Here is a 24043-nt window from a genome sequence, read left to right on the forward strand (position 1 = left end):
CTCTTTCCGTTAAGCGAGATCCTCTCCGGTCTCATCGTGGGCTGTGATTGGTTAAGGACGTTGCTAGGACATCACGAACAGTTTACAAATATGTCGACTTCCTGAGGCAAACCAAATGGCTAATGTGGTCGTATTATTATATTCTTCGTTCTTTACACATGTTTTACTCTTCGCTTGCGTGGCTTACACTCAAAACATTGTCGGTAAGACCTTATATTTAATTTGCTTTGAAATAGCTGACGGTACCTTCGCAAAACCTACCTGAGAAACGAGCAGTTGCTAATTTTTTAGTGAATTTTTGTAGCTAATATGTGACATAACTGTTTTGAAAGTTTTCCAGCCTTCCTTTGTGATTACAACGGGACCAGTGGTCACTGCAGTTTTGCTGGGAAACACCTCGGGTATCTCTCTTAGCCTGAGGACAGTTTCTCCATCCAACACAACAGGTAAAAGCTCCAGGACACCACATATCCTCTTTGGTCCACCAGCCCCCCAGCATCCCAGCATGGTCTGGCAGTGATATTGTTGTACTAGTTTAACTGCATTTTATAAATTCACAGCTTAGAAACTCGAAAAATGAGAAGAATTTAGCAGTAGTAGTTGTCGCGGTTCGAATTTTGAGGAAGAGACATACGAATGAAAGTCCATAGTGGGTCAACACAAATTATTTTATTAAAACACATATGTGGTGAAGATAGGCTCTGCAAAACATCAAGCTCCATCTTCCCCTTACAATAGGTGGGTGTAATATTTATACTTATGATGACCAGTACCTCGCGTCACTAAAACAGAACAGTTCCTCTTTCAGTTCCTCCAGATGCATCCTGTTATTCTACTTGTCCAGACTTCATCTGTGACCAGGCCAACTCCAGTGCAGCCTGCTGAATGCACACAGGCCACATGTAGTAAATTATACTGTAAACATGTAGGCAACCTTTCAATAGCTGAACTTTGCTCCATTGATCGGCCAGACATCGCGCTGCCCGTAGCTTCAAACCATTAATTAACTTACCCGAGCTTCAACCCTTTAATTATGCAATATGTGTATAACATGATTACAGTTGCACCTGCAATGAAAGATTATGTGCTTATGCTAACACCTGAAATACAGACTTTAATATAACCTCACCAGTTTCAATAAATGTGTCAATGAAATGATAACAATAATAAATCATAAATGATGCAACAATAATAATAAGGATTATGAATAGTGACAGTAAAATAATTTTGGATGCATTTGGTTGTTGTTGATGGTTTCCTTTTAACAGGAAACATTGGTTCTCCATCATGTGTAGCAGAAGAAACAAATTGGGTCCTCACAAGGGAGCAGCTGGGAAAGGTAAGAGACTTGTCCTGTCCTTTTTGTGGCATAAAATGGAGAAAATACACACCAGAGTTGTTAGAAGCATGAAGTTTATTTCAAATATTAATTAATGAATTGATCTGAGTTAAGAATGTACAGTGAACAGATGCAACAATGATGAAGTAAGACACAAGCACCTGAGTTAATTACAACAAAAATTTAATTTCATAAAGTTGATCCTTGGACATGCATTTTCTTCATTGTCTTGTTTGTCTCATTTGGTGTCCCAGACTGCAGTTCGAGTTCATCTAAGACTGAATCAAAGTCTGCATTTATGTGGCAACAATGATACAAACACAGACTGCTGTGAAAGAGCATTGTGCATCCTGGAAGCCCTTCAGGTGTCTGCCTGTGTGGACGGTACACCCCAGGCATCGCTGCTGATCCAGGCTAAGATACATGCCCTGTTGGTTCCTGCTAATCCTGGATCTGGTAATTCAAATGAATCTTGTGTCTCACTGTAATGTGCTTTCATTTAAAAAAAAAAAAATTCAAACAACAAAAATTGAAATCTCCATTTCAGATAATAAAACAGTTATTCCAAACCAAGTGTACCAGCCCCTGGGCCCTTGTCCTTGTGACCTGACATCCGGAGCGTGTGACATACTCTGCTGTTGTGACACGGTAATATTTTTTAAAAGACAGGTGTGGATGTCAGACAAATATTTTCTTCTGTGTTGATCATCAAGTGATTAATTTGTGACTTCCCCCTCAACAGGATTGTTCCAATGAAGATTTGAAGCTGTTCTCATCCCATTGTCTGCCAGGACCCTTTGGTGGGCAGGTCTCTCCTGCTCCAGATTATCAGTGTTCTGTGCAGTCCACAGGAAATTCCCCAGATTGGTTTCCATTTTTATGTGTCAACTCTCCCCCTGAAAACAACCCTTACCTTGGTCACTTTTACAAGGGAGACACAATGTGAGAAAGGTTTAAATATATTTCAGTCTTGCAACTTATCAAGGAATTTCATGTTTCATGTTATCATCATTTGTCTTTCACCTGTCTAGTGCACCTAAGCCTGGTCCATCATTCCAAAGTCCAGTTTTACCAGCTCCAGTCCCAGTTGATGTTTATATTCAAGGAAATCCAATTTTCACATTAAATGGCCAATACTTCATTGTTCCTCAGGTTAGTGTTAGCGTGTACAGTGGCCCCTCGTTTATCGCGGGAGTTACGTTCTAAAAATAACCCGCGATAAGTAAAATCCACGAAGTAGCCAACTTTATTTTTTACAATTATTATAGATGTTTTAAGGCTGTAAAACCCCTCACTACACTCTTTATACACTTTTCTCAGACAGGCATGAACATTTTCACACTTTTCTGTCTTGTTCAAACACTCTCAAAGTTCAAACCTTGTAGAAAAATAAGTGCAGTATAATAGAATGAAACCAAAGGGACCCGCAGGTGATGACATTTCGTCGACATTGTTGTGTTTGTTGGGGAGAAAACTTGCAAACATACAGTACAGCACTTCAGAGTCACGCTGCTAGCGATCAAAGATTTATGTAAATTTGACAAGCTGAACGCACTTTGTACTGTACAGGAGTAACGGCACGAGATTGATTGACAATGGTCAGCTAATCGGGACACAGAACACAATGCGTTGTAAAAAGACAAAAAAAGCACGCAAAATTGCACCTCAAAAAAATCCAAGAAACAGCAAGGCTGCAAAAGGTGAACCGCCATATAGCGAGGGACCAGTGTATTTAATGCCTTTTATTATAGGAATGTTTTATATGTAAGTATTCCAAAGCAGTGACAGCTAACACTTAATGTAACAACTGTTCTGTTCAACAGAAGGTCCTTGGACTTTGTGTAAACAATGCTCCTGTAGCATTTCTGAAAAATTTCAACTATGAGTGTACAACTCTGCTGCTCTCCTGTCCAACTGGATATCCTCTACAGACACTGTCAGGAAACCTAAGCATTAAAGTGAAGAATGGACAAGGAGGTAGTTTTTAAAAATAATAAATTATAGAAAAGCTTTGAAGTGTTTTAAAGCTATCTGAATGTCGAGCTGTTTAAAAATGGTTTTGTTTATTCCTGTATTTCAGGTGATGTTGTGGTGGATGTAACTGATGAAGTGGCTGCTGATACGAGTCCATTTATTTCCATAATAGATGCAGTTGCCCCCTCAGGTATCCACATTACATTACTGCATTACTAACACAACTCAAATGTTTAATTGACCTTAATGTTGGCATGTTTGGGCATTTTTTTCAAAAGATGAGATGCTGGTTTGTGAAAATTTGACGTTAGCGCTGGATTACAAGTTTTACTGGAGAGAAAATGGCATCACAGGCATCACGCTGACAAGGACTATTGGGACTATCATTTTAAATAGTCGTGGTAAGTGCTATAACGCTTGGCCGTTGTTTAGCTTGACTAATGGTTCTGACTAATATTGTTTTCTTTTCCTGTAGTTTAAACTCATTTTTGGTACTCTCTTGTCTTAACAGCAACATTAAGCACAAAGTATTCTGCCACATTTCTAAATGGAGAATTTTCTGGCGAGCCAAACTCGGGCAACCCAGGTAGGACCAAGAGGAGGTTTTGTATAAAATAAAGTATTTACAGTGCCTGGGAATAACATGTGTACACATTTTTAATGACAGGTTACCAGGTGGGAAGGCCTGTTGTTGCTGGAATTGTGGAAGCTTTGGACAGCAACAAAGGCTTAATAAAACGGACATCAGTTAATGTTTGGAAACCAGGTAAAACCCATAAAGATTGCTGATTAGTAGATGACTGCATGTAACCTACATACTGCCATATAAAAAAGAAGGTTTTCACAGGACTCTGTGCATTTATGTGAAAAACTATCTCATGATTCAGGAGCATGCAGAGCCATTTTTAGTACCAAAAACTTGAAGTGATCATTTTCTTTATGACTTGATCAGTCTTTCACATCATTGTGAAAGAATTTTAGTCAAGCCTTCTGGGCTTTGTTTATACACAGCTCTCTTTAGTCCTGTCACAGCATTTCAATCAGGGTGAGGTCTGGACTTTGAATGGTGCGTTGCAGTTAATAAAAAGTCTTTGATTAGGAGCCTCTGGGTGCTACTCACCCTCTTCATTACTATGGAACTATTAAGGGGGCACTTAGTTTTCCACGGGATTTCACAGAGTCCTGTGAAAATGTTATTTTTTACTTGACTGTAAGTTTCAGTCCAAACAATTTGACTTACTGTACATTGAAGATAACCAGTCCTCTCCATTTTCTGATCTGGCTTCCAGTGAGTGATGGACTCTGTTCCACTGCTGGGATGAAACCGGTTCTGTTTGGAGAGAATTCAACATCAGGGTGTTTGCTGCCTGTCAGCCGGCAAAATCTAACTCAGTGTAGCCTTCTGAGGTCAGTGGCTTTGCATGATTACTTCTCTAATGTATATATGTAGATATATGTGTTTTTTTAATATAGTTTCTTTCCTCTTTAGAGAGACTGTTACTAACCTACAGGCAGATTTGATTGCAGCCACATATGTGGCAAAGAGTGGAAACCCAGATTTTCTAACTATGGCAGATTGGATAAACATAAGTTGTAAGTACACAGTGCAAAGAAAGAATTTCCTTTTTTAAAAAAAAAAAAAAAAATTGTCTACTTTTTAATTATATTAAACTCCTTTTTGCCATTCTTGTTCTGCCATAGTATTTTTTTTATGGGTCTAAATGTTTTTCACAACATATAAATTCCAGTTGTGACACTGAACTCAAGCACAGCAATGAAAAACAGCACAAGTACATGTTACGATATTCCGGCCCACCTGCATATCCATATTTGGAGTGTTACCACCAGCGTGGTAGAGGGTGTGCCTCAGAGGGAAATTCGTGCTTTGCAAGTCAGGTATGTATTAGAAGGGGCTATTGATTATTGCACATAATGAGTCACTTCATATAAAGAATTCTGTTCTGTTTTAGCAATAGCCCATCTAACTGGGCGCTGGACTGTGGTGGAGGTGCTATCTCTTCATGTGTGGACCCAGAGGAGCCTCAGTTGTTCTACATCACCTCCTCTGTCACATTTATTGACATTCCTATCAACACCAGACCAGCAAAAACCAGGTGCTTAATCCAGCAGAAACAGTTTTTATACCAGATACAGATTAAAGGCCGATTAAAAACTTCCTGTGTACTTTGTTTCTAACAAAGTGTTGCTTTGTTAATTAATTTTTCCCTTAGGTTTTACATAAACTTCACAGAATATGACTGTAACAGGAATGATGTGTGTTGGCCTGAACTCGCCTTTCCCATCACCAAGTATTACACAGGTGAGAATTTGTTAAATTCTAGAAACTGTGCAGTGTTTTTACTCTTTCCTTTTGGACGTTATTTAATCAATTAGGAAGAGTCCTTACCCAGAGAATAATTCCTCTGTATTCTATTTGTGGTTTTAAAATAATTTTATCCATTGTTAGACCTAAAAGCTTAAACAAGAGCAACACAGGCTCTACTCCAAATTACAATGTAATATTCAGTGTAATTGTACCAAAATCAGTTCTAGATTAATAGGATTCTGGTTAAATGTATCTTTAAATGCATTAGTGAATAAAACTGATCCTGAGGTGGATAATAAAAAAAAAACTCTCATGTGTTTCACTTTTTCCCCCTAGAAACATTTCTAAAAGTTTGGATTACTGAGACTACAGTCAGTGACCTACTTTCCCTTTATCCTTCACAGGCGAGCCATTTTCTCAGTCGCTGGCTAAGGGCATGATCTTGGTTTTCTTCTTTATCGTTGCCTCAGTTCTTGGCACCCCGTGGAGACAAATCAGACAGGCGTGGAACAACTCTGCTCACTAAAACTCAGTGATGATGGTTTAAAGTGTCACTGAGGATAATGACACCTTTTCCTTAATAACATAGTAACTTACATGTTTATTCCTATGATTGTTGTAGGAGTATAAACTGTTGTATTTGTGAACCTTTTTGCAATAAAAATATTTTTCTATTACTTTCTCGTGCATGGGACTTGATTCCTGGTTGTTGTTTTTTCAGATTTCAGTTGTTCTCACATGGCTCAGGGTCATCACCCAGAAGCAAAATATTATTTCAGCGTCACACAGACAGGCAACAGCTGTAACACAGTTACTGTTCCTTAGGATTATAGACCTGGGTTTAAAGTTATTTACTATATTTTATAGTAATAGTAATTTAAATTACCTCAAAGTTGATGTCACAGAGTGATACTGAAATAAATCACCAGTGCAATTTAAATTAAGAAGCAGGAATATTAATAAAAAAAGTATTTATTTGTGAGACAATGTGCTGCTGACAGTATTTATTAATGTGGTATTTCATGCTGTAAGAGATAATCATCAAATCATTACTGAATGCCGCCTACAGGCCGATATTTATTGCAGCCACAGATGTGCATCAGTCAGCGTTCTGTTGCTGTTTATTGCTGCAGTGTGCACTTTGTGATGAGGTGTGTCTACGCAGCCACATCACTTCCTCTTTTGTTAATTTGTGTTTCCTTTCCATTTTGCACTATTTTATTTTTAGAGTAATTGTTCTTTTTTTTTTTTTTTTAGTCATCACACTTATTGAATCTACATTTTATTTATTTTTACACAAACTATTCTGTGTACTATCTTCAAATGTCCACTAGATACACAGTGAAAATGGAACATAGTATAAATGAACCTCTGGCGTCTTCTTTACTGCTCTGAGTACACTAACAGCACAACAAAATGGAAACGGGGAAATTACACAAATGAACTCAAACAAAGGATTTGGGGCAATTAGGCTTCAGTTTGGGCTGTTAAATTACTACGTTATTCTTTTCATTTGTTTTTGGTGATATGGCTTGTACATACTCTGTGACAGCCAGTTACCAATGTATGTGCTAAGATTGCTAAAAATGCAAATGCATTGTATGAATAATGCAGTTCAATAGCCATTTTGGGGAAGTGCATATTCAAATGTAATTTTTAAGGAGGATCTCATTCTCTCAGTTTCTCTGTTTTTTCAGCAATACGTAATAAACTTCCTAATATTTTCAGTTCACTTCAGCAGCATCACAACCATGACTCCAAAATGGTTTTAGAAGAACCTAAATGATAAAATATAGATTTATTCTGTCTGTGAAATCAGATTTATGCGACCTATTTTACCTCCTGTAGAAGCTTGCTTCTGCCACTGAAAAGAAAGCCATCCACAAGTCAAAATTTGGGGTACAGTGCTGTGAAAAAGGATTTGCTGCCTTCCTGATTATTTTTTTTACTCATTTGTCACATGTGTTTCAGACCATCAAATAAAATTCAACTTTAGACAAAGAAAGTAAAAAACTTTCTTTTTCTCAAGTAAATACAAACTCTAGTTCATTCATAGAAAAAAGCTATCCAAACATACCTGGCCCAGTTCTAAATATGCCCTCAAATCTAATAACTGGCTGTGCCACGCTTGGCAGATCTTTTTTTTTTTTTCAGATCATTGTCCTGCTGCTTAATCTGAGCGCTCTTGAGCTTCAGCATAGTAACTGATGGCTGGACATTCAGAGTTCATGGTTCCATCAATTACAGCAATTTGAACACGTCCTTAAGCAGCAAAGCAGCCTCAGACCATCACACTGCCACCACCATGTTGGACTGTTGGAATGTTGCTCTTTTTTTGAAATTCTGTGTTCGTTTTAAACCAGATGCAACAGCACTCAAACCTTCCAAAACGTTTTTGAGAAAACTTTTCTCAAAAGTCTTGGGGATCATCACCATGTTTTTTTTGGCAAATGTGAGACAAGCCTTTGTGTTCTTTTTTGGTCAGCAGTGTTTTTCTCCTCAAACTCTCCCATGCATGCCATTTTTGCCCATTCTCTTTCTTACTTTAATCATGAACCCTGACCTTAACTGAGCCAAGTGAGACCTGCAGTCCTTTAGATGTTGGTCTGGGGTCTTTTTTGCCCTCGTGAGTGTGTCATCAGCACGATCTTGGAGTAATTTTGGCAGGCCAGCCACTGCTGGAAAAGTTCACCACTGTTCCATGTTTTCTCCATTTAGGGATAATGGCTTTCACTCACTTAAGTCTTACAAATGGCCTTGTAACACTTTGTAGACTGATAGATGTCAAGGACTTTGTTTCTCAGCTGTTTCTTTAGAACGTGGCATGATGTGTTGCTTCTTGAGGTCTTTTAGTGTACTTCACTTTGTCAGACAGTTGGTCTTTTTAAGTGATAACAGATTCTGCGGGTGTGGCAGTAATCAGGCATGACTATGGCTTTTTGCCACTGAATCTAGCTTTCAAAATATTGTGGTTAATCACAGTTAATTCACGATTTAACAAGTGAGGACAATTACTTTTCTCATATGGCGAGGTTTGGATTGGGTTGGGATTTTTTCACTTAATAAATAAAAGCATTATTTAAAAACTGCATTTTTTATTTACTTAATTTGTCTTTATTTATCAATATTAAAATGTGATGATCTGAAACATGTAAGTGTGAAAATTATGCAAAAATAGTAAGGAGGTGGAAAATACTTTGTCATTAATACTTTGTTATGTAAAAATGTCAACTTCCTCAGAAGTTTGAGTCTTTGCGTTTGGCTTTTTTTTTCAGTGGTGTAAACAACCTTCCATATAATTCTTGAAAGAATCCAATAAAAAACTTCTAAGAGGTCGAAGTTTTTGTCTCAGGTCATGAACCTTCAGTCAGCGTTCAGGGTTTAGCGTTATGTTGACTGTGTTGTGCGCAGATTCCAGGAGGCTGCCGTCATTGGTCAAAGGTACACTGGGTGCCGTGGAAGTTGATCGCATTCAACAGTGTGAAGTGCAGTGACGTGAGTGTTACGGACGTAGGCTAAAACTTCGTAAAGTCTAAGACTTTTCGCCACGTACTAGGATTTAGCGGTCGTAACACTTATTATTTCTTAGCTTCACATTCAACTTTACTGAAACATTTTTCCCCATCCAAGAGTCAACAACACGGCACTTGGCTAGCCAGTTAGCTAGCTAACAGCGATAGTGTGCTGTAATGATAGCTATGTAAATCAGGAGTTATGTAAGGGAAGTCTAGTTTTATCACCTGAGCCACATCATGACAAGGGCTACGGACTACTCGACTGAACATTGCTAACATAAAATCTGGAGAAACAGCACCGTTTAGCTTGCTAACATTAGCCCACCCGCGGAAGAGGGGAATATCAGATAGAACTGTCACGATGGCTTCTCTGCTCCGGGGTGAAGAGATGTGTTTGGCCCAGCTGTTTCTACAGTCTGGGTCCGCGTACGACTGCATCAGTGAACTTGGAGAACTGGGGCTTGCAGAGTTCAGAGATGTAAGTACGAAAACAGACCGCTTTGAATCTGCTAGAAACAGTAATTCATCACTTAAAAAGTTGTAGCTGAATTTTTTGACAGTAATCTAAAAGTTCTCTACAGTCATCAAATAATGCAGTGACGTTTGCTCAGTACATAAAGTGAACGCGGAAGTCACCGGCATATGTCTTAATGCTATCATAAATGGGATCATACATAGACTTATTGCACAGTTTTTTAAGTTTATTCATGAGATATGTTCAGAGTCCTGCATGAGAAGGTGCTAACGAACATGTACTTTTCACCTGTTTCAGCTCAATCCCACTGTTAACGCATTCCAGAGAAAATATGTCAATGAGATCAAAAAATGTGAAGAAATGGAGAGGATCCTCGGTAAGCATATGTTAGTCTTTGACATTTTAATAGTTCTTGGCTGCTTATGGTGGGAAGAAGATCTCCTCACTGAAGGTAAATCGAGTCATGGGAAATGTCAGCTGGTTGTAGATTTAGTTGAATGCTTAACTCGGTTAACCAAACCCTGGATTATTAAATTAGGAAGAGAGTAGCACACTGTCAGACTTGTCTTCAATTTCAGTGTTTTTCAAAGGCTGGTCACGGTGTTTGGAAGCGGTTATGATAGTTTCATAAAGTTAAAAATCGCTTGTTGTTTATAACAGGATACCTTCTGAGGGAAATCAAGAAAGCAGATATTTCACTGCCAGAAACAGATGTGAACCCAGCAGCTCCTTTACCCAAGCATGTCATGACTATAATGGTTAGTTACTATCTTATTATTATTTTTATCATAATCATCATTTTTAGTATTATTATTGCTGTCATGTATTGCTAAATATTACACGTTCCTATCGTTTCTCAGGAACAGCTACAGAGGCTAGAGATGGAATTAGGTGAAGTCACCAGGAATAAGGAGAAGCTGCAGAGGAATCTGCTGGAGTTGACAGAGTATACACACATGCTGCGCATCACACGCAACTTTGTCCAAAGAAATGCTGAGGTTAGTGTTTGTGTTGGCTCACCTCTTGAAAAACCCACATTCTCACTACGATGCCACATTGTTTTTCTTTCATGGCTCAGAAATTAGTGTGCTGGCTGATTTCATTTCAGTTGCCTTCTTTACCCTCCTGCGTCTTGTCTTCACTTATAGCGGGAGCCCTTGCAAGTACAGTATGAGGAGTTTCCCTTCCTGGAAAAAGACACATTGATGGACTACAGCAGCATGCAGAGGCTAGGAGCCAAACTGGGGTGAGGGATACAATTCTGTCAGCCTTATCAGTCAGCATTTTATTTATGTTATACAAAGTGAATGCTCCACATGAATGAGGACAGATGCACATTTATTTTCTTTCTAAATAGTTTTCTGTTTCCTTTTCTGTCTGCCGCTGCTCTTCTTACTCACAGATGCACTTTATACTTAGAACACCCACAAACAAACAAGCTATTCACAAAATGCTCTGAAACTGTGAGGCAGCTGTGGCTTTTTGAAAGAACTGATTAATGAAGCAAAAATATATTTAGACTTTGTAAAAACAGAGAGATAGTGTGGTGGGGCACAGATTTAGTTGAATGTGTAGTGACAATGAGGGCTCAAAGAAAAGGTGGCTAAACTTACAGTGCTAGTGCAGTCAGGATGTACTTGGTGTCATTCCCTTTATATTGATACATTAAATTTTTATTTATATTTAATTAATTTAATTGATATTGATAGAGGATGAGGTCTGACAGCTGCTCGTTTGTCTTTTGCAGTTTCATTTCTGGCCTTATTCAGAGGGTGAAGATCGAGGCGTTTGAGCGAATGCTTTGGAGAGTATGTAAAGGCTACACCATCCTTAGCTATGCTGAAGTCGAAGAGTATCTGGAAGATCCTGACACGGTAGGTTAAACATGATTTGGATTCCAATTTACTTTTGTTATATTTTGTTATGTTTTACGGTGTGACGTAAAAACATGAGACAGAAAGAAACAAAAGAAGCTTCCTTTTAAAATTTTGCCTGTATCTTATTTCCTAACTAGGCTTGATTAAGGATATTTGACTTTGTACAACAAGTTAATGAACCAGGTTTATTTGATTTAAATCAAATTAACTGTAAGTTAGCTTTAATAGCACACTAAAAACTTCAGTACAAATAGATTTTAACATCTTTGTCCACATGTAATAATGAGAAAACATGCTTATATACCTAAGTAACTCTTCCGCTATGCACATTACTTTCATTTCATGGTAGAAATGGGAAATAAACTCCCGTCTCTTTTTCTGTCTCCCCCCTCCCTTGCTGTGTGCACACATGGTATTGATGTTATTAAATATTACTGAGAACAAGTCCGTCTTGTTTTGCTGGAGATCAGAGGATGGAGGTGGGAGAGTATCGTAGAGAGTTGTGAATCATGGATTTGCTCCTCTTGGTGACCTGCATGTGTGGTTTGGCAAAGATTTTATGTAGGATGTCCTGACTTCCTGACACAACCTTCCCAGTTTATCCAGACTCGGGACCACCCAAAGCTTAAATCCCAGATTTGTTATGGGACAAAATAGTAGATGACTCTTTTGAAGCTCTTAAGTATTCTTTACTAGTTGTTGATATAAACAGTGAGTGCTGTGATGTTGTCTATTCATAGTGAGAGATACCACTAATCCACTTGGGAATTTCCTCTGCTTGACCAGAGGCATGACCTCACTAATGGAATGTCAGATGGATTTTTACTGATGGAAGATCGGAAAGGCGTGCTAACGCTCATCACTAAACTCCACAAAAAGAGAGAGAGAGTCGTGCTTTTTCAAAAAATTGGGGTTTTCAAGGTCAAAGAGCTTTCAGGTCATCAGCTGTATTTCCTCTCATTTTTTTTGGTAAACAACAGCTGATTGTACAAATGCATCTAAATCAGTTTTTTGTTTTCCTTAGATTTTTATTAAAGTTACATATATAAGTAAAACCTGAAATCCTTCTCATATTAAACTTGTATTTTTTGTGTCAGTGGTGTCTCCTTTATTTTTTTACACTTCCTTTTTCTGCAGGGTGAACCTACCAAAAGTGTGGTGTTCCTGATTTCCTACTGGGGAGACCAAATTGGTCAGAAAGTGAAAAAGATCTGTGACTGGTAAATATTTCACAGGACTCGTTAAAAGGCTGGCATCTTTTTTAGACTCTATGTCCAATAGTAGTAAGCTATAAATAATGGCATACTTTTTTCTCTCCACAGCTACCACTGTCACCTGTACCCCTATCCCAGTAACAACGAGGAGAGGGACGATGTTGTGGAAGGACTAAGAACTCGCATTCAGGACCTGAAAACTGTATGTCTGTTGTTTGCTTAATTATCTGATCATACAAGTGTTTAGTTAAGGACAGAAAAAGTTATTATGTGTGACAAGAGAATACTCTTTCTTTATGTTATACACACGATTTCTGCTTTGAACTTCTTTTCACGGTCAAAGAACAAAATGAAATGGTTGATCTGTTTTCTGAACGATTAACCTGGCTGTTGTTCTTGTTAGCCAGTGAGCAAAACTGCACAAACAGCTCAGCTCCTAACAAGAGCATTGCACTGTGAATCCTTTGGTAGCATTAACCCACTGTGACTGAAAGATGGAATTCCACTCAGCCGCTGTAGCACATGATCAACATGAGGCCTCAGCTGAAACTTTATACATGCCACTCTCTCTTTATCTCCCCACTGCTTTGTCTTTTGCCTTTTTTATAGCTTTTTCCTCTTATATTCACACACAAACACTCACAAAGGTCTAAATTTGAACATGTTGTTCTTTTTAAATGTCACATACATCATCTTAAAATAAAATAAAATGTTTTGTAACTTTTAATCTCTCTCTTTTAAAAAGAAATTCTTAATAATCTGAAGCTATACATCACACTAACAGTCGTGTTTACCTGTTACTGTATCCAGGTGCTTCATAGGACAGAAGACTACCTGAGACAGGTCCTGATCAAGGCTTCAGAATCTGTCTACATCTGGGTCGTCCAAGTCAAGAAGATGAAGGCCATCTACTATGTTCTGAACCTGTGTAGTTTTGATGTGACCAATAAGTGTTTGATCGCAGAGGTGTGGTGTCCTGTCAGTGACATTCCTGCACTGCGGAGAGCGCTAGAAGACGGATCGGTGAGGAACTTCAGCCTGACTGGAGGCTTTTCTGTTTATTTAACCTTTGCTGTTGTTTAAAGGGCTTGGTTTTATTATGATAAAAGCAAATGCTGTGTGAGGCATCAGTCTTTGCCCCACTTTATTTAAAGAAAAACACATTTTGCGTTGCTTGGGTACTGAGGGCTCACTATTGATTCATTTTGCAGGTTGAGAAGTGTAAAAGTGTGTATTTGTGAAAAAGAACTACAAAGATGTGTTACTGTTAATACATGTTTATGTATAGATTTTAAAATACATATAAAATATAAGTTATTTAGAGCTGGCGCACTTTATAGATCTAAAAACGGTACATTATACTGTCTGTACGGCTTTTTAAAAATGATTTAGAGTTCTGTATATATTTCTTATATGTACATTTGTGGAGAAAAGCTTCTTGTAATCTACTTACATGTTACATGTGTAACTTCCCATTGATGTTTCAGAGGAAAAGTGGAGCAACAGTTCCTTCCTTCGTTAATCGTATCCCCACAACTGACACTCCTCCCACCCTGATAAGGACCAACAAGTTTACCTCTGGATTTCAGAATATTGTAGACTCCTATGGAGTGGGCAGCTACAGGGAAGTAAACCCTGGTAAGTGAGATTTGTACCTGTCTGTCTATCTATCTCTCTCACACACACACACACACACACACACTCACACTCTCACTATGGGCCCAACTAATGTATCAAAACAGCACTTTATAATTCTGAATGTTTGAACGATTCTGTATTGAAAGTAAGAGCTGACGGCTACATCAGCACGCATTAAGCTAAGGGGGGCGGGTCCTGAGATATGAGGTGCCGTAAGGGACATTATTACTGAAACGCTCTCACACACACTACTGAAACGCTCTCACACACACTACTGAAACGCTCTCACACACACTACTGAAACGCTCTCACACACACTACTGAAACGCTCTCACACACACTACTGAAATTTTAGCTCTCACACACACTACTGAAATTTTAGCTCTCACACACACTACTGAAATTTTAGCTCTCACACACACTACTGAAACGCTCTCGCACACACTACTGAAACGCTCTCGCACACACTACTGAAACGCTCTCGCACACACTACTGAAATTTTAGCTCTCACACACACTACTGAAACGCTCTCGCACACACTACTGAAACGCTCTCGCACACACTACTGAAACGCTCTCGCACACACTACTGAAATTTTAGCTCTCACACACACTACTGAAACGCTCTCGCACACACTACTGAAACGCTCTCGCACACACTACTGAAACGCTCTCGCACACACTACTGAAATTTTAGCTCTCACACACACTACTGAAACGCTCTCGCACACACTACTGAAACGCTCTCGCACACACTACTGAAATTTTAGCTCTCACACACACTACTGAAATTTTAGCTCTCACACACACTACTGAAACGCTCTCGCACACACTACTGAAACGCTCTCGCACACACTACTGAAACGCTCTCGCACACACTACTGAAATTTTAGCTCTCACACACACTACTGAAATTTTTGCTCTCACACACACTACTGAAATTTTTGCTCTCACACACACTACTGAAATGCTCTCACACACACTACTGAAACCAGAGGCATTTCCGCTGAACAGGAAGTTGTTTCCTGACAAGGAAACTGATGATTTTTTTTTTGTAACGGTATAAACAATGAAAGGTGGTGGATTGGCCAGATGCTGGCCGTTGTGTAAAAATTAGTCCGTTGTTTGGTGGCGGATATGGCGGAGCTTCCCCAGGTTCAGTAACATTAGCAAGTGGTGGAGGCCAGCAGGTGGATGAGGGAAAGGGGAGGCAGGAGGAGGAGAGACCTGAGGCGGCCGCTGGTCCGACTGTCAGGTGAACTGAACTTCAGGTAAGAAGTTATGACCTGCAGTCTATCTGGGTCAGATATAAACCAAGTTTAGGTGTAGTTTATTTTCATTGTGCTGACTTTTTACAGTCAGTTACAATAACTCGTACTGCGTACTAGCTAGCATGACGGAGTTTCTATACAGCTGGGTGGGTGCTATGATGTTACTGATAGTAAACTTTATTTTATTCATAAGGTTAGTTAGTAGAGTTGCCAACCGTCGCCTAAAAAGATGGAATGGTCTTGTATTCAGAGAAAACATCACGCGTTTCGTGTTGAGCTGAAAAGGAGCACAGTTTGTCCCGTACTTCAGCTAGAATGGAAAAAAGACACAAAGCTGGAGTTATTCTGTCGTTACGCTGCACAGCTGCCTCTTCTTGTCTAATTCTCTCCCGTTTCTACTTCAATCATGAAACTGATCAATGATCAGCTGATCGGCTTTTCTCTCTTGTTTGTTTGTCGCCCACTTTGTGCCAGAAAGAGGAAACCGCTGGATCTCGCGCTAAACAACAGCAGCACGTTTAAGCTTGATCAGCTGTTGTTAGAATTTATTTAATATTAATTTATAGTATCAGTTGATGTTTGCTGGAGCCACAGCTGTAAAGCTGCTGGTCATGATATCGGTTTGTATATCTGGTGAGAGGGAAACATGAGGATGAAACCAGGAGATGTCCTTACTGAATCATCAGAGCTGAACAGGTGATGGAGAAACAGGTTTACCTTTTAGGTGACATGAATGAGTTGAAGTTATGAACTGTTTCTGAGAGACAAATAACACCAGGATCCTTTTCTAAGTAGCTGACAGCTGGTAACTGTGCAGGGGCGGATCTAGCAAAGTTTTGCCAGGGGGGCCAGGTAGGGCATTAACAGGGAAAGGGGGGCACAAAGAAATACTTTTCTTTCTTATTCTCATTTAAAATGTCTGGCTGTTATTAAATAATTATCTGAAGCTTACAACCAGAGATTTTATCTGACGTAAAATGTATAGAAATCATACATATACCAACAAGACTGTACATCACTGTCACAACAGCGTTTGTTTTCATTCAAAGGCTTTATGGCTTTAATACCTGGTGGGCCGGTCTCTAGTCAAAATGCCCGGGCCGATTTTTGTTTGTCCCAGTCCAGCCCTGGGCACGACACGCAGTGAATTAATCTGAGGTGCATTAAAAAATAAATGGCCGGGCCAGCGGTGCACATCGCAAATAAGCTCACATAGAAACATTAGTTGTGCCGCTTCTTAATGACGGTATCTTAGCTAACAACCCCAACTACCAGTTTCAACTTGTAATTGGCTAAAAATAACTTGATGAGAGGGATGTTGTTAGCTTTCCACGTTCCGAAACTTCAAAAGCTTCAGGAGCTTTCCGCTCCATCAGCACCACGGAAATACACGGATACATCCGTAGACTTGAGACAGAATTCACAATACGTTTTTGGGACTTTCAGGTGTATGGACCAATGTTTTCTTTTCTGATCAAACCAGAAATCTTTAATGAGCAGCTGGATTTGTCTCGCATTAACTGGCCGAGTTAATGCCAGTTAATACAACATCAAAATGCAGCTGATTGAAATGAAAACCTCGACTCTGTGGGGGTCAAAGTTTGCAGAACTACAAACGCAGCTGGAACCCACAGCTGTGCGTGTTCATGGAGCTTGCATTTTCACCTGCTGGACATCACTACCTGGCAAGTTTAACTGTCTTCAGAACATTGCAGAGGCCTTATTGACAGTATTTGTTTCTACATATCTGTGTGAGCAGATTTTCTCTCACATGACTGTCCTCAGGTAGCTGTCTGAATGCTGGACACTCGGAGACCTGTGTCTGTGAGTGGGAGACCAGAGATCAGATTAACATGTGTATTAACAAACATGCCATATATCTACAAAGTTGTTCTATATAGTGTGTAACTGTTAATATAGAGCGTTATTAAATTTATTGCTAATGCAATCATATGGCACATTGACTTCTGAGGAAATTTTTAGATGGCACTCGTCATCAGAAAGGTTGCCTACCCCTGCATTACACTATTACCTAGGCAACCACAGCCTGAAATGGTCTGTGCGTGATAAGCAAATTGCTCCCTGTAACAATGCAGGCAACCTTCAGATTAACTTTTTATGATATTTTAGATATAGCATGATTTATCTTAACTTAGTATTAGTAGTTTTAGTAGCTATTTTTCTGTTACTTTATAATAAAGAGATTTAAAAAATCCAAATGAGTAATAATTATTAAAAAAAATAAAGGTTCCAATGATCCAAAAACCATTTAATAATAGTATAATAATGTATTTGTAATACTATAGTAACCTCATTATAATAAATATCTGTACTTTATCTAGATTAAAAATGGTAGTATGGTGATAATAATAGGGTAACATGCTCATAATTATAGCATAATTAATATAGGTTAATTATTATAGGCTCCTATTAGACTAATATGTTTAAAATTGCACTAAAATTCTTGCAAGTCAAAGTTGATAACTATCATATTTTATTGCAGAAATGATTATCCTTTATGAGTGAAACATACCCTTTTGTTTCAATGTTAATATTTATATGTGTAAAAATTGGTGGAAGAGTCACAAAATTATATGTATATATGTGTATATATGATGTGACTTCTTATGTTGAAATGCAGTTTTTACAGGTGTTTCAGTATAAATGAGGCCTTCAAAACAGTTTGTTGTAGCTGCAGTGACATTACTTTACTATCAAGTTATTACATTACAGTTATATTAATACTAATGCCTTTGTTGTCCACCCTTGTACTATCGTATTTATTTTTAAAAAGCTTTAAATGATCATTCACTGTGCTTTTTTCCCCCTTCTGCTTATTTTTAGCTCCATTCACAATCATAACTTTCCCATTCTTGTTCGCTGTGATGTTTGGTGACCTTGGTCATGGCGTTCTCATGGCTCTGTTTGCTTTCTGGATGGTTTTGTATGAAAACCACCGCAAATTTAAAAACACCAGGAATGAGGCAAGTACTCCAAAGTTTTTTGAAAATGCCCTTTCTAAAGTTTATTTGTGTTGCATGGGTAAAAGCAGTCTCTCAGAAGAATAATTAAGTGATTTTAATGTGCACGTGCAGATCTTGAACACATTCTTCGAGGGGCGTTATATCATTCTGATGATGGGACTGTTCTCTATCTACACTGGGCTGATATACAATGACTGTTTCTCAAAATCTCTCAACATCTTTGGTTCTGGATGGAGTGTGCTTCCCATGTTTAAAGAAAAGTGGAAGTAAGTACCTTTTAATAAGAAGAACTTCATATAACAGGAAGTTTACAACTGTGTTTTTAAAGATAAGATGAATATAAGATGAATTTTGTAAAATCAGTTTCACAATCACAGACACTACTACGGGTTTCATTTTTGCCCTACAGCAATAGTGACCTCTGTAAGAATTGCCAGCTAACTTTGGATCCACATACTCCAGGTGTTTTTAAAGGGCCGTACCCTCTGGGAATTGACCCGGTGAGTAGACAGTTTTAAGAGCTAGCTTAAAAATATGATATCGTATCATATATATACTGATCAGGCATAACATTACGAATACTCACAGGTAGAGTGCATAACAGTGATTATCTCTTCATCGTTGGACCTGTTATGTTGGTGGGATACATTAGGGTGCAAGTGAACATTTTGCCATCAAAGTAAATGTGTTAGAAGCAGGAAAATGGGTAAGCATGAGGATATGAGATGACTGGGTCAGAGCATCTCCAAAAGTGCAGCTCCTGTGGGGCTTCCCCGGTCTGCAGTGGACAGTATCTATCAAATGTGGTCCGAGAAAGGAACAGTGAGAGCAACAGTGTTAGGCAGTTGGTCATAATGTTATGCCTGATTGGAATAATGGATTTTATCATTACTTTTTATGGTTTGGTGGTTTATAACGTGATTAATCTTAATTTTTGATATTTTGCACTTGAATCTTTTTATTGACGTGTGAAATTTAAATCCTGTTATTTAAAAAGGTTAAAGAAAATCAGTCACCAGGATGTTGTTGATACAGTAAACTGGATCAATTCGTAACTGATTAAACTCATTAAAAGCAGTCAGTTTGCTTGATAACCAATTTCACTCATACATTATCAGCCACACATTCTTCAATAAAGCAACATTTCTGGTGTCAGGGTTGCTGTTATTGAATCACTTAGGTAAAAGTAACCTTATTAGACACGCAACAGTAATAGTCTTATAATCCTCATGTTGGTAATGTATCACAGTAATAAGCAGAGCTACTTATTCTGTTTGCTCCAGTTAATCCCTGAAGTCACCAGTAATAACATGTCACCTTTCCTTTGTAAAGATTTGGAACTTGGCAACGAACCGGCTTACATTTCTTAACTCCTATAAGATGAAGATGTCAGTGATATTCGGGGTCATACACATGAGCTTTGGGGTAATCCTCAGCACCTACAATCATCTGTAAGTATTTACTGTTTTCATTACCCTGTGAAAGCCCTTAAAGAGCCAGTATTTCGCTTTGGAACAAGTTGTCATTTTAGCTGCTGGAGCTGGGAAAGAATAGAGACGTGTGTTCGCTCTTGTAGACAGCAACAGAACCTTTAGTTTTCTTGGCAAAAAATGTTTATAACTTATGCTCCTTAAGTAACATGATATCGTTTTTAATAGTCTGCCTTCTTTTTGTTTGTCAAAAAAACAGATACTTCAGGAAGAAGTACAACCTGTACTTGGTGTTCATCCCTGAGCTCGTGTTTATGCTGAGTCTGTTTGGATACCTGGTGTTCATGATATTCTACAAGTGGCTCGCCTTCTCGTCTGTGGACTCCAAAAACGCTCCGAGCATTCTCATCCACTTCATAAACATGTTCATCATGCAGGATGATAGTTCATTGAAGCCCCTTTACCCAGGACAGGTAAGCAGCTCCACTCTTTCAGCTGTGTGTTTACGTGCTTAATGAACACATTCAGTCTAGTGTTATTTAAAATATCCTACAGAAGTCCCATACCTTCATTATTTAAATTATTTATTTATTTCTTCCAGAATGGTCTGCAGATATTTCTGGTGATCATTGCTGTTCTCTCGGTGCCTGTTTTACTCCTGGGGAAACCCATCTACCTTTATTGGCTAAAAAATGGAAGTCACCGCTTGGTAATGTACAGGGTAAGGGTTTGAGATTCATGCCTGCATTTAAAAGATGTGAAAAACATCAAATATTTTTCCTTGGTGTAAATTTTCAAACACACTTAGTTTGTCCGTTCGATTTTAGGGATATGAGCGTGTGCGACGCAGCAGTGATGAAGATCTCTGCCTGATGAGGGCTCATGACATGGAGGAGGGCAGCAGTCACAGTGATCTGTCTACTAGTGAGGATCACCATTCAGAGGAGGTCAGTGTTGCAAACAGCTTGGTACCTTTTCATCTCGTATTTGCTCATAAGCAAACATTTTTACCAGTTGCTACATTCATTTATCTTTTTTATACAATAGTTTGACTTTGCAGAGGAGATACTTCATCAGTCCATTCACACCATAGAGTATTGCCTGGGTTGCATCTCCAACACAGCCTCTTACCTAAGGCTCTGGGCTCTAAGCTTGGCACATGCCCGTAAGTACAAGATCATTAATAATTATTATGTGTTCTAAAACAAAGTGCTTCTTCACAATGTTACAATGGACTTTGCTCTTAATTGTTACTTAATTTTTCAGACTTTACTAGGTTAGTCAAGTATCAAGTTGTGGCCTCTATTCCAGTTCCAGTATTTCTCACATAACCTGTTTTTACATTGTCCACATTTGTCCTTTCTAACATGCAGAGAAAATGATTAAATATGCAGGCTATGAGATGGCCACTCACTAGCAGTACATTCAGCAGACTATTAGCTGCCTTGTTTCATTTGTTGTCAGAAGCTTGCATGCACTCTTCATGGGCATGAAAGGCATTGTCATTTTTGGCTGTTAATGATTTCTTTGAACTCTAATCTTTTTCAAGGTTTCATAATTGTACAGGATACATTTTTAAGGACTTAAAAAAAACAAGAATAGTTTTGAATAGTTTGAATAGTTTGGCTAATCACACAGGGTCAAAAGTATACGCAGAGGCTTAAATATATACCTACGTCGCCACTAATGTTTGGTTAAATGTCCTTAAGGAAGCTGCGACTCAGTCAGAGGCTTTTTGTAGCCGTCAACAAAATTCTGGCGTAAATCTGGCAGAATATTTGACACTTCTTGGCAGAACTGGTGGAATTCATTTAAATGGGTCGGTTTCCTGGACAGAGCTGGCTTTTAAGCATAGTCCACAAATTTTCTATAGTGTTGAGGTCGGGGCTTTGGGAAGACCATTCCAGCAGCTTTATGTTAGGCTGTTTTATCAATTCCAAAACAAGTTTTGCTGTTTTCTTGGGATTATTGACCTGTTGGAACACTCATTGGTGTCCAGGTTCACCACCCATGACCATGACATTAATGTCCATGATGAGTGAGTGTAAAAAAATTTTCTTGACCTGTGATTTGCCAGAATTTTGTATTTCTCTAAATGGATGCTGAAGTAGATTTTATTATTTGCCATCACAGAGCTGTCAGAGGTGCTGTGGGCCATGGTCATGCGAATAGGACTAAGAATGGACACAAAACTTGGGGTTGTAGTCCTGGTGCCATTGTTTGGCCTGTTTGCTGTCCTCACTGTGTCCATCCTCTTGGTAATGGAGGGTCTCTCTGCGTTCCTTCATGCTCTTCGGCTACACTGGTAAGACAAAGCACTAAAGTACTGTGTGTGATAGGATCAATATGTTCTGAAGTATCTGTTTTCGTGTTTATAATTTCGGTTTCTCATCTTTTTATCCACAGGGTGGAGTTTCAGAATAAATTCTACAGTGGGACTGGCGTCAAGTTTTGCCCGTTTTCCTTCTCTCTCCTACCATCTTGCTTTGAGCAGGATGGGTTACTGTGAAGTGACTATTGAGAAATTGTCTTAGTTGGTAACCAGAACCAAAACAAGCCAACAGGGTTCTGTACTTGTGAAGACCTTTTCCAGAGGTATGATCAAATAGTTTGGATATTTATTCTCATTTTTTATTATTTACATTTCATGTAAAGAAATTTATGGCGAGATTCAGAAATTCGTGTAACTTTCGATTCTTTTGTGTCAGGATCATTAAGTTTCACTGCAGAGTGTTTTTCAGGTGAAATGTTAGCCTCAGATTTAACATGCAACTCATCAAATTTTTATAAGGTACAATTGTTAATGGTCATTGATGTCACTTGCATGGAGAGACAAATCTTCCAAATGCAGGATCAATATAGGAAAATGTAATGTATAAAATTTTAGTATTAGCCGACATTAGCAGTAATAAGAAAGCGAAGGGCCGTAACATTTGGCTACTTAGAAAACACCTTTGGGATAAATATGTTGGTAGTTTTGACCTTACTGTGGACATTTGTGATCTAATAAGATGGAAGTTTATTTATTACTTTGTGTTTCCTCATTTTCTTCTTCTTTAACAAGCTTTTGTCATTCATTTCAGCATCCTGGTTTATGTGTTTATATTAATTTTTTTTCCCCAAGGCGTTTTTGTTTTGGCAGATTTGGTTTCCACACAGTAGAGAGTGAGCCAACCTCTCATTTACATTGCTCGACTTTATTGCACTGACTGCCTTACCAAAATTACCACCCCACGACAGCATAATGTATCATCCTTAATGCCCAGCTTGTAGTACCAAAACAAAGCAAAGGATCCCTGACTTGTAACTTTTGAAAAGTGCTTGAGCAGGTGTGTGAAGGGATGTAAATACTTTTACAGATTAAACAAAAAAAAAATTACATATATATTTTGTAATGTATCAGAATTGCAGATGAATGTTAAGGAATGTGATTATTACTTTCATGCATTCACAGTGTTGCCTTTGCACCTGCTACTTACTGTATAGCTTAACATTCCTACCATGGAAAAGCTCACATCCTTTGACTCAGCTCTGCTGGTCACGAGCCTTTTACTTTCAAACATCCTTTGATGGGTGAAGATTGGAGGTATTGTACTCGTGCCAGGCACTAGTGTTTGCTTATTTTCTAAAAGTGTACTGTTTAGGATTGGTATTGGAGTTGGTAAAGGGAAGTTCTGTCAGTATGTTTTTCTTTTTCTTTTCAGTGGTTCATTGTAATGTCAAATCTTTGAGACAGAATTAGCAATCTTTGTTTTGTTGAATCAAATTGTTTCATTATTAATTGATTCGTTAAAGCTAAATTGTTAAAATATAGATTGAAGGTGTATTGTAATTTCTTATGATGCTACCCTTTTAATATCATGTATTTTCTGATCATACACTTCAGGTTCTAACTCTTTTACAACAAACGTCTGTTCTTTCTTAATGTCAATAAAATGTATTTGAGGTTTGTTTGTTTTTTCCTCTTCAAGCCCTTAAATGTCTTCCCTCCTTGGGTTTA

At 38.4% G+C, this 24043-nt stretch overlaps 2 protein-coding genes across 2 annotated transcripts; both read left to right on the top strand.

The window, feature by feature from the left end:
- The first annotated feature begins 3 nt into the window (after nucleotides 1–3).
- tctn2 (tectonic family member 2) lies at nucleotides 4–6316 on the top strand. Its single transcript, XM_085294378.1, has 18 exons — nucleotides 4–203; nucleotides 333–446; nucleotides 1269–1339; nucleotides 1594–1795; nucleotides 1887–1987; nucleotides 2082–2281; nucleotides 2371–2491; nucleotides 3163–3316; nucleotides 3420–3503; nucleotides 3592–3714; nucleotides 3825–3899; nucleotides 3981–4079; nucleotides 4603–4720; nucleotides 4803–4906; nucleotides 5062–5209; nucleotides 5284–5427; nucleotides 5545–5633; nucleotides 6044–6316. Exons 1-18 carry the CDS (start codon nucleotides 116–118, stop codon nucleotides 6163–6165), a joined length of 2157 nt encoding a protein of 718 aa, XP_085150504.1. The 5' UTR covers nucleotides 4–115; the 3' UTR covers nucleotides 6166–6316.
- A 2767-nt stretch (nucleotides 6317–9083) lies between these two features.
- atp6v0a2b (ATPase H+ transporting V0 subunit a2b) lies at nucleotides 9084–23992 on the top strand. Its single transcript, XM_085294381.1, has 20 exons — nucleotides 9084–9632; nucleotides 9927–10005; nucleotides 10290–10387; nucleotides 10490–10627; nucleotides 10778–10875; nucleotides 11377–11503; nucleotides 12644–12726; nucleotides 12829–12922; nucleotides 13531–13743; nucleotides 14208–14358; nucleotides 18474–18613; nucleotides 18725–18879; nucleotides 19023–19113; nucleotides 19946–20064; nucleotides 20303–20516; nucleotides 20645–20764; nucleotides 20871–20990; nucleotides 21091–21208; nucleotides 22177–22348; nucleotides 22450–23992. The coding sequence occupies exons 1-20, from the start codon at nucleotides 9516–9518 to the stop codon at nucleotides 22550–22552; spliced, it is 2550 nt and encodes an 849-aa protein (XP_085150507.1). The 5' UTR covers nucleotides 9084–9515; the 3' UTR covers nucleotides 22553–23992.
- The last annotated feature ends 51 nt before the right edge of the window (nucleotides 23993–24043 follow it).

The sequence above is a fragment of the Mchenga conophoros genome, linkage group LG12 (genome assembly GCF_057382185.1).
Source record: "Mchenga conophoros isolate Kocher_MC1m ecotype Shallow Benthic linkage group LG12, M_conophoros_male_GT1.1, whole genome shotgun sequence".
Taxonomy (NCBI): Eukaryota; Metazoa; Chordata; class Actinopteri; order Cichliformes; family Cichlidae; genus Mchenga; species Mchenga conophoros.